This window comes from Aythya fuligula, chromosome 1, assembly GCF_009819795.1.
Source record: "Aythya fuligula isolate bAytFul2 chromosome 1, bAytFul2.pri, whole genome shotgun sequence".
NCBI classification, from domain to species: Eukaryota; Metazoa; Chordata; class Aves; order Anseriformes; family Anatidae; genus Aythya; species Aythya fuligula.
Window position 1 is genome coordinate 80,984,129 of NC_045559.1, and position 10,196 is coordinate 80,994,324.

At 46.1% G+C, this 10,196-nt stretch overlaps 1 protein-coding gene across 1 annotated transcript; it reads left to right on the forward strand.

The window, feature by feature from the left end:
- Window positions 1-1,844: 1,844 nt before the first annotated feature.
- Window positions 1,845-9,665, forward strand: LOC116502106 (C-type lectin domain family 4 member D-like). The gene is made up of 6 exons (XM_032207845.1): window positions 1,845-2,148; window positions 4,625-4,744; window positions 7,207-7,299; window positions 8,204-8,355; window positions 8,582-8,715; window positions 9,459-9,665. Exons 1-6 carry the CDS (start codon window positions 2,082-2,084, stop codon window positions 9,604-9,606), a joined length of 714 nt encoding a protein of 237 aa, XP_032063736.1. The 5' UTR covers window positions 1,845-2,081; the 3' UTR covers window positions 9,607-9,665.
- The last annotated feature ends 531 nt before the right edge of the window (window positions 9,666-10,196 follow it).

The following is a 10,196-nucleotide window of genomic DNA, read 5'->3' on the forward strand; positions in this document are numbered from 1 at the left end:
GCAGACAGAGGATTACTGTGGAGGGACTCATTGTCAGGGAGTGTAGTGATAGGACGAGTAATGGCTTTAAACTAAAAGAGGGTAGGTTTTGATTAGATATAAGGAAGAAATTCTTTACTATGAGGGTGGTGAGGCACTGGAACAGGTTGCCCAGAGAAGCTGTGGATGCCCCATCCCTGGAGGTGTACAAGGCCAGGCTGGATGGGGCTTTGAGCAACCTGGGCTGGTGGGAGGTGTCCCTTACCATGGCAGGGAGGTTGGACCTGGGTGGTCTTTAGGGTCTCTTCCAATGCAAACTGTTCTATGAAATCTTGACATGAAATTTGAGAGCAACCATTTAGGTGTACATAAGTGCAACAGCAGGGCCCAGAATGAAGACAAAGAAAAGAAGTGAGAGGATGTTAGGAAGAAAAGCAGGCAGCAAAGAACATCTCAAGGGGCCAGGCCGTCCTGCATCTGCTTTTCTTGTTGTATAATGGAAAAGTCACTGTCTTTGCACACAATAGAAAAAGGAGAAGTGAAACTAGCTCAATGCACACAAGACATGATGATTTTCCAGAAACTGATGGAAAGGAAATTCCCTGGTAAAGAAATCAACCTATGTATGCCCCATTCTGTTTAGGGGCAGTATTTCTCCATAATTTGTTAAAATGTCCACTACATCACTCCCTTGCCCTTTACCTTCTCCCACATTGTTCTTCTCCGTTGTTCTTTGCACTGCCTTGTCTATCCTCCACCTCTATGCTGTGTGCCCTCCACGCTAACCCCCTGAATGCGAGCACATCTTTCTAGCCTGGTTTGAGAAACTTGCTATCAGCCAGACTAACCAGGCAAAGCTTCCTTCTTCATCCTTCAGGCTGATTCCTGCTCATATCTGCTGAGTAAGACCTTCTGACCATTTTTTTTTTTTCCAGAGCATCCTGAGTCATTTGCATTTCTTCTCAGAAATCCTTCTGATTCAGCATATACTTCAGCAGCCATCTCCCTTAATTAGCTCCCCCCATCCACTGCCCCAGCTTAAAATCAGACTAAGGAGTAACCTGACCATTCTGCCCCAATGTAACAGAAGGTAAATGGACACAAATGACAGTGGTGGAGTCTAATATAACAATATAAACAAGCCCTTTTTAACCTCTGAACTGGAGTCTAATCTCCTGAAGCGAGCACTGCTCTGCACTTCCACAGGCTGTAAATTCAGTTGTGATAGTGTTATCTGTCTTTGCTCTGCCCAGTAACTTCTCAAACCATTATCACTTCTAAAAAGAACCTTACTTTTCTTGTCCCCACATACTTCTAACACCTTCTCTGTTTCTCTGTTGATACTTCAAACTTTTGATTGTTGTCCATTCCTCTTTGTAGAGGCTGCAACTCCCAGTCTCTCCTCTACAGGAACAGTTCATTTGAGATTTATTCTAGTGCTAGCTGCCAGTTGTGGGTGACTTCCCAGGATGAGGCAAGGAATGGAATTTTTGATGTAGCAAGTGCAGCTTAACCACAAGACATAACTGAGGGCAGAATACATCTTATATCTCACTGTGTTGCAGGTTAAACTGGGCTAAGACCTGTACTAGCTGCAAACCTAAAATAAAAGATAGAATTACTAACAGACAAACAAAGCAAAACATAAAGCTAAACAAGGGAAATAAATCTTAAAAAAAAAAAAAAAAAAAAAAAGAGAGAGAGAGAGAAAAAGAAACATGACAAAGGAAGAAACAGCAGATCTTAACAGGAAACCTATCAGCTAGAAACTGAGACTGGAATTTGAGGAAGGAGGAGTGCAACTTCCTTCTCAGTCACTAAGTTCTCATTTTTCTTTTCTTTCTCATAGTGCCTGGGCTGATTTTCTGGGCTAAAAAAAAAACAAAGATTTGTTTAGAGTAGTTCTGAGCTCTCAGCAATTCTCATGTTTTTGCCAGTGCTTCCAGTGTTCAGCATGGATGCCTTTGACAGCCAAAGGATGAAAGAGCAATAGAAAAGGTTCAGCAACTCAGTGGTGTCTTCCTCTGGATCCAGGGACCTAAAGGGCCAAGCTTTTATATCACAAAACCACAAACGGGGATTGGTGAGCACACTGTGATTAAATGGAAGCAGAAATCACCTATGCCGAAGTGAAGTTCAAGAATGCATCACCAACTGAAGAGGTTGAAGGTAAGGAATTGGTCCTTTTTTAAGGGGAATGGGACCTCAGAAGGAGGTGGACTGAAGAACAGGAAAAAGAGGTTTTTCCTTCTGGGACTCTGGCTCATAGTTTGACAAATTGATGAGACAGAGGAGATATCTGCCACTACAAGAGCAGGAGAGTGAAGGAATTTTAAAGTAAGATGCTAAAGGAATGTCTACAAGAGGGGAAGTGGGAATTGTTAGGTAGTCAAATTTGCAGCATGAGTAAGGATGACTACTGAGAACGCAGCAGTAGATGTCAGGTGAGCATTTGGTAAAGTATTTGGGCTCCCTTAGCGCGCTGGTTGCAACACCAATGAGTGAGAGTCCAGGATGGGTGCTGCACAGCAGTAGTGCTTAACCCTGGTATGGTGCAGGTGGTAGCTGCTTCTTTACATGTTATCTAGTCATGTCTTGAATGAGAAAGTTGTTTTTGAACAAATATCTAGTACCAACAATAGAGACGGTGGTTTATTACAGACAATCTGATCTGTTACAAATGTGGAGGGGCTTCCCTGTCAGTGAATAGCAGCAAATTTGCCCAACCCCTGGCTGCTACTGCTCTTCCTTCTGACAAAATGAAGCTGCAGATTTTTGCCTGTGTAGAGAGCATTAGAGAAAGATGTAGAGTGGGCACTTGCCCTCCACATCGTTTTGAGAGGTAGCACTGGCTGCAGAAACATACAGCCCCATGGCCCTTTGTTTATTGAGAAATGGTCCATGGAGAAGACAAACTTAAAAGTTAATAGGAGAGATGGGCTTGAACAAAACACATTGAAATACACAGGGGAAGAATTATCTAAGATCTGGAGGAAGATCCATATCTACCGCTCCTGAAAAATAACTACCACACCAAACACATTTTTATTGCTATTTAAAAAATAATGGTTGTAAAGCAGTGAATTTACTAGGCTTTGTGAAAATTCAAGGCATGTCCACATCAGTGTGCATACTGCACTCATTATGTCACAAGTAGGAATACACAGAGGTGTAGATACTCTGTGCTTGTCTCACTGCTTCCACCATTAGGTACAGGACCCTACACAAAAGTGGTGAAAGTATATATATAAATGAATGAATAAATAAATAAATAAACAAACTATTCCTGCTACTAAGGATATTAAATTGCCCATTTACATCTTTACCTCCATCTTACAACAGGCACCAGCTCCAGATTATTCCTTGCCCTGAGGCATGAGTAATGGCTGGATTCCAGGTCACGATCCAGGTCCCTGTTTTCAGCACAGGCATAATCTGGCTGGAAACACATGATTCATCCAGGGAAATCTGAGTCCTGACTGCCTGTGAATGTTTTTTTTTTATATAATGAAAGATGATGGTTTTCCCCCTGCTGTTACAGCCTCCCCCAAGCCTTTGGGAAGTAATCAGAGTGCTTCCTTGAACAGCAGTTTCTGAAAGTCTTGCTCACTCATCATGTCTGGCAGGCACATGTGGTGGCTGGCAGACTTGGGAGTTTCATGATGAACAGTGAATGAGGTCTCTCTAAGCTTATCGTTAATATCGGTCTCTTCAGAAACTTCTTCACTCCTGTCCTGCAGTGAGCGCTGCTGTCTCTTCACCCTCCTGTTTGTCCTGGTTCGTGTACTTGCTGCAGCCTAAAACTGTCTCCTAACAAGTGTTTGCTTCTCCTTCCCTGTGACCCATTCTCCTGTCTGCTCCCAAACCTCCTTGGCACTTGGTACAGCAGTGTCTGTCTAGACAAAAGTCAGGTTCTGGCAAGAGTGAATCTGAGTGGGATACTTCATGCAGGCTGCTGGACATTTACCTCTGTTCTCGCAGGCACCCAGCCTGGCACAGCCAAGTTTTACCACAGAAAATCTCTGAACCCTGGCTTGGAAACCAGAGAGGGAAGGGGCTTTTCCTAGGAAGTATTTTTTTTCCTCTTCTGTTGATTCTGTACCATCATACCTTTGTACATTTTTAATTCCTTGCTCTTGTTCAGCTTACACCAGCCTTCCCATACACATAAAGTCCAGAAAGCTGAAAAAGAACTGAAGTAGGTATAAAACATATTCTGCGGAGAAATTTGCATGAAATCTTCATCTGAATGTCTCAAATACCATGGTAAGAGCAATGTTGCATTCACTAGCTCTGAGGTCAATTTGGAGACACATGGCTTCAATCCAGACTTTGAGGCCATGTGAAGAACTCACCCCCCATTGCTAGCAATTAGCATTGGTAGCAATTACTACTGCTAGCTCACAGGAGTCACTGGGGCTGTGGACACTGGTGCTGAACCTGACCATCTCCAGAAACCTAACCTGCTCCAGAAACCTGACCTGCTGCAGAGATCTGCTCCTCTCTCAAACTGTGTAACCTGACATCAGAACTGAAATTGCATTTTTTAGAGCAGTTCTTTCTTGAGTTGTACACCATTGGTATGTGGGCTGACAGAATCATATTTGACTGTGCTGTTGTGTTTGGTGCACTCCTTCACCTGTAGTACCTCAGAAGAAGCAGCAGCAGCATGAGCAACATACGCAGACATGCCCTCCATGGCTCCCGTGGCTGATCTCACTGCTCCTGCTCCTGGTGTGCGTTGCCCTTGTTGTTGTTCTCCTAGGTGAGTATGTGCAGGCAGGTGACCAGGAGTCGGGAGAGAGGCTTGGGGGACATGCTGGGATAAGGGTGGAGAAGTCTGTCAGCAGAGGGGAACTTCTTCCAACCAGAAAGGAGATTTTACTCAGGAACTGTGTTCTCATGAAAAAGTGTGCAAACTCTATCATCAGGGAGTTTTTATGGGGTTGTGGTTGGAGAACGATATTTCTTATTACCCTGTAACCCTTCAGGAAGCCTCACCTCTGGACGACTTTCTTCACCTTCTTCCCCTACCTCTTTCTTCATTCTTCTTAGCCTATGGGCAACCTCAGAGGCTCACATTTGAATTTCTCCATTGCGTTCACAGTTCCCCTTCTGCATACTTGTTGCCTGTGCACAGAACTGTTGTGGAGCAAGTCTAGCTGCATCTGCAGGCCTAACTGCACACTTGCAAACTCACACCCCTTTTAAGTGTTTTTGGTGTTTCACTGGAATAGTTCATAAAAAATGATTCTTGCACACATACCGGAGATTATGATCACTGGTTCAATCTCATTTTCTGCTAAGGATCATTCATGGCATGTTCACACAAATTGTTTGAAGTTAATTGAAGTTAATCGATGTTACATATGATTTTGATGTGGCAGAGGGACACAACAATGTATTTAATCAAAATACGAGTACAAATCACAAGTAGAAAAGAGTAGCAATTGCAATGCACTGTTGAATCACAATATAAATGTGACCCCATTACCAATCTCTGCAATCTGTCCGCCACTGCAACGCTGAGTATCCCCAGCGACCAAAAAGGAATATGTGGGTTAAAGCCAGCTCAGGCTCATTGCTCTCCTCAGAGTTGTTTTTGTTGTTCAGTTTCCTACGCTGTTTTGTGCTGAAACCATACATACCTTCATCCCATGCCAGTCTGGCTAACTTAGGAGATTATTGCCATCGTTTTGATCTTCTGAGGGATGTACAGTTACACAGCTGGTCAATTCACTCAGCTGATATAACTGGTTGATTCACTCAGCTAACTAGGGCAAAGCGCACTCTTTGGTCCCATTTGTGCTGAGATAAGGTCCCCTTTCATTGCAACAGCTGTGGTCAGTCACTGCATACATTCTTCCCCGAGCTTTGTAATTGCCCCTGCCCAGCTCTTCTGAGCCTTCATCCATTATAGGAGTTCACTGATCACTCACAGGGGTCATTGTGATTACTCTTCCCTCCTCATTAGTACCGCTATTTCTAAATGACACAGCTGATGGAAATAGACATCTCTATTGTCGATGTTATCTATATTATCAATATCTCTGAGTGTTTGAGTTGGTGACTACTCCACAGTCCTCTGGGCTGTGAACATGGCCTGCTGACACCAGCCACCACCACTATGTTATTCCCCATGAGCCAAATAGCAAGTCCCAAGTATTCCACCCTGGTTTCAGTAGTGAGAGGCGTATGCTGTTACCTTCACCTGGACTGTCTTTGCTGCTGCTAAAACAGGCCCATCTAATGTGTTTCTCATCCAAACTATTGCTGATGTCTATGGCTAGCTTAGGAAGAGAGAAACTGTGTTGCTGAAGTGCTTCTTTTAATCCACTGATTGTAAAGGGATTTAGATGGGTATCTCCATGGTCAATGCCTGTGTTCAGGTGGAATGCCTGGTGACAGGACGAGGGGGAATGGGCTTAAGTTGAGCCAGGGGAGTTTTAGGTTAGATGTTAGGAAGAACTTCTTCACTGAAAGGGTTGTGAGGCATTGGAACAGGCTGCCCAGGGAAGTGGTGGAGTCACCATTCCTGGAAGTCTTCAAAAGACGTTTAGATGTAGAGCTTAGGGAAATGGTTTAGTGGGGACTGCTAGCGTTAGGTCAGAGGTTGGACTTGATGATCTTGAGGTCTCTTCCAACCTAGAAAATTCTGTGTGTGTGTGTGATTCTGTGTGAATCAGTCCCACCCTGTGTCATGTTCTCTGTGTTATCCCCTCCCAGGGGTCCCTCTGCTCTCTGACATGGAAGGTTGTCACTTGCTGTGAAGGCAGCCATACTGCTTTGGGCCTAGTTTTCTAAGAGCCATGGAGCAACTAACCCCACACCTTCAGCTCCATGGCATCCAAGGAAGCCTGAGGGCATCTGCTGAGTGCTGGGACAGACTCCAATAAAAAACCACTGGCTTGCCACAGCCACCTGGGACTGCTCAGGTGGGTCCCAGGCTTCCTTAGCTTTATTGACTAGGTCATCCTGGCTAGAAATTGTCAGTCACTGAGTGGAGGACCCTTGCAGGCAGCTGTGGGCTGCTGGGAGCAGAAATGCTCGTTCCTCTTCCCTGACAGAATGTCAATTACCTCTTGAGAACCTGAAAGGGAGAGCCAGAGGAGCAGTGATGCTGAGTCGGTGCTTGGTGGGGAAATGCATAAAAAAGTGAAGCACAAAATGGTGTGGGAGAAGCACGTAGAAAGTGGTAACCCTGACTACTTTTCTCTCCCCTTCCAGTCACTCATGTCTCCCAGAGCTGTGACAAACCCGCAGCCCTGCAGCGGAACCACACAGAGTGGCGCTGCATCTTGTCGGTGCCTCAAAGCAAAGGTCAGTCATGCTGGCAAGGATGCAGGAGGTCTTCGTTATGAGGATGGTGATTGCTGGGGTCTGCTCTCACAGCAAGCAGCAACAGGAGCAGGCTCCAGAGGAGACATGTGGGAGAGAGAGAAAAAGGATTTCCTGCTAGCAGCTTAGGGGGAGGATAGGTCCATGTTAAGAGTGTCCTGGAAGGGCAGGGTGGGTGTGAACACACTGACAAGGACAAAATGCATAGTATCATACAGTGGTGCAGGGAAGATTAATAATGGAGCAATAATAAAAGTGCAACTCTCTTCAGAAAAACAAGCAATATTCCCTGCTGCTGCTGCACCTACAATCCTATGGGAGACTGTACAAGGAGGAGTCAAAACAGAACACCAGAATGGCTTTGTCTTTGTCAAGGCAAGATCTGAGAGCACGGTACAAGGATTACCATGGACATGTGAACAGAGCTCTCTTCTGATCATACCTCAAAACGATTTGAAGAAATACCTGCATTATCCTTGTTTCTTTTTCTTCCAAAAATTTATAGAAGGAAGGAAGGAAGGAAGGAAGGAAGGAAGGAAGGAAGGAGGGAAGGAAGGAAGGAAGGAAGGAAGGAAGGAAGGAAGGAAGGAAGGAAGGAAGGAAGGAAGGAAGGAAGGAAAAGAAAGAGAAAGAAAGAGCGAGAGCGAGAAAGAAAGAAAGAAAGAAAGAAAGAAAGAAAGAAAGAAAGAAAGAAAGAAAGAAAGAAAGAAAGAAAGAAAGAAAGAAAGAAAGAAAGAAAGAAAGAAAGAAAGAAAGAAAGAAAGAAAGAAAGAAAGAAAAGATCTAAGTTAGAATATGAGCATTGTCCCTGGAGAACAAGGAGGTCTTTGCAGTGACCATCTCTCTCTTTATTAGTATTCATGCTCCGTGGTCTCTCCCTGCACAGGGCGAGACTGGAAGTGCTGTCCAGAGGGCTGGAGACCCTTTCAGGAAAGCTGCTATTACTTCTCAGATGATCAGATGCCCTGGGATGAGAGCCAGCAGAACTGCAGTGGGATGGGCTCCCAGCTGGTGGTGATCAATACAGAAGCAGAGCAGGTAAGTGCAGGGCTGAGAGAGGGGCAGAGCAGCCTGGAGACAGGAGTGCCAGGCCTGGAGGGGCCTCAGAGCCCCTCCTGGCTCCTGCAGTGGAGGGGGGATGTCCTTGCTGCATGCTCTCAGCACTGGCTCCTGTCTGCCACCAGCTCCACCCCACTGGGACTCCTGCCACCTCCCTCTGTTCAGTCCTGAACCTCATGGACGTTGTACTCTCCCTGATTTCCAGGCTTTCCTCTATAAGGAAATAGGAACACAGTTTAAACACCACCGAAACGGAGTCATTTTATACATCGGTCTGAGGGCACAGAAGGTGGGCCAGTGGCGCTGGGCAGACCAGACTCCCTATAATGAAACAGCAGCGTGAGTATCCCATGACGGAGAGGGTTTGGTGTGACTCCGGGTAGTGCAAGAGGGTGGAAGAGATGTGAGGGTGTCTGATGAGCATGGGAGGGATATGCCATGGCTGTCTGTGAGAGGACAATGATGGAGCCGGCAAGGGCTTTGTAGGATACCAGGTTCCCACCGATCCATCCATGCTGGTTAGTGGTTAGCGATAAATTATCTGTGACATGGCCATGGGTGCTGTAGGCAGAGAAGAAGCTGCATTCTGTGATTACAAAGAGTTCTTCATACAGGACAAGCCTTGCCTGACCTCCGTACTGCCCCACCACGCACGTGTGCAGGTGTAGGCACATGGTATACGTTCCTGTATGTGTGCAGGTGTAGGCACATGCTGGGCCAGTGCTGTAATGCTGCAGAAGCGATGGGGTGCTGGAGAGATCACCAGGGCTTTTCTTGCAGATGTTTCTTCTGGAAGAGATGCATCCCCTGCTGGCTGTGAAGTGCCTGGGGTGAGCTGTGGTGAGCAGCTCTGCCCACCAGGACTGAACAGCTCCCTGCTGTGTTGGTTCTAGGAAGAAGTCAGGTTTGCATGTAAGACTGCTGCCAGTGGGATTAGCAGAGTGCGAGGAAGGGTACGACTTATGTCCATCAAACTGCATCTGGAATGCAAAGCCTTGTATTCCACAAGGTGCACAAGGTGCTTGTGTTCCACAAGGTGCTTGCAGTGTGCACAGGGAGTAACATGTCTGTCTCTCTCTCAGGTTCTGGAGGCCTGGAGAGCCAAGTAATGTGCCTGAAGAGATGTGTGTCGTATTCCATCAGAAGGCAGAAAACCTCTGGAACTGGAATGATGTCCCATGCACGGCCAGTTCTTATCGGATTTGTGAGACTGCAGCAGAAACAATATGATGGAGGAATCCTCATCCTGAAATTAGCAGCAAACTGGGAACAGCAGAGGGCTGTGTTGGGAGGGGTAGGAGAGCCTTGGATCCTTTATCTTGCCTCTGCTGGTGGGATGATGAGACTGGGAGTGATGTTGCTCTGCACCCAGCATCCCCTGTGCATGTGTATTTCTCAAAGTACTATGACCCCTGAAGTGGAAACAATAAATGCTAGAAGAACTCTGCCTGTGCTTTCTCAGGCTGACCATCCCATCCCATGTTTGGTGAAGACAGATTTGGCAATGGAAGCTCCAGGCAAGCATGGCATGTGAAGGGTCATGTCTGTACGGGAAATGGGCCAATGCCTTTCTTTCAATGTCATTGGCTCCATGGGAGTGACACACAAGGGTTCAGGGTCATCAAAGCAGTTCCTGGGCTCTTCTGTCAGTCTTCCTCTTCTCTCTGTGTGGGTCTGGCAGCTGCTGGCTGAAAAGAGCTGGAGCTCTCCTGAAGGAGGAAGATGCAGGAATGCAAGAAGGATGCTCAGAGCTGCTGTTCCCTTTGTCTCCTTGAGAAAGGTGTCTGCTCCTTGCTGGGTCATAGAGAGTCCTGTTCAGC

Excerpts from the sequence above, each read along its gene's own strand:
- LOC116502106 (XM_032207845.1), top strand. The coding sequence starts at position 2,082 with ATGGAAGCAGAAATCACCTATGCCGAAGTGAAGTTCAAGAATGCATCA. Across the intron at positions 4,745-7,206 it reads CCTTGTTGTTGTTCTCCTAG|TCACTCATGTCTCCCAGAGC; the intron begins GTGAGTATGTGC and ends CTCCCCTTCCAG. Across the intron at positions 7,300-8,203 it reads GTCGGTGCCTCAAAGCAAAG|GGCGAGACTGGAAGTGCTGT; the intron begins GTCAGTCATGCT and ends CTCCCTGCACAG.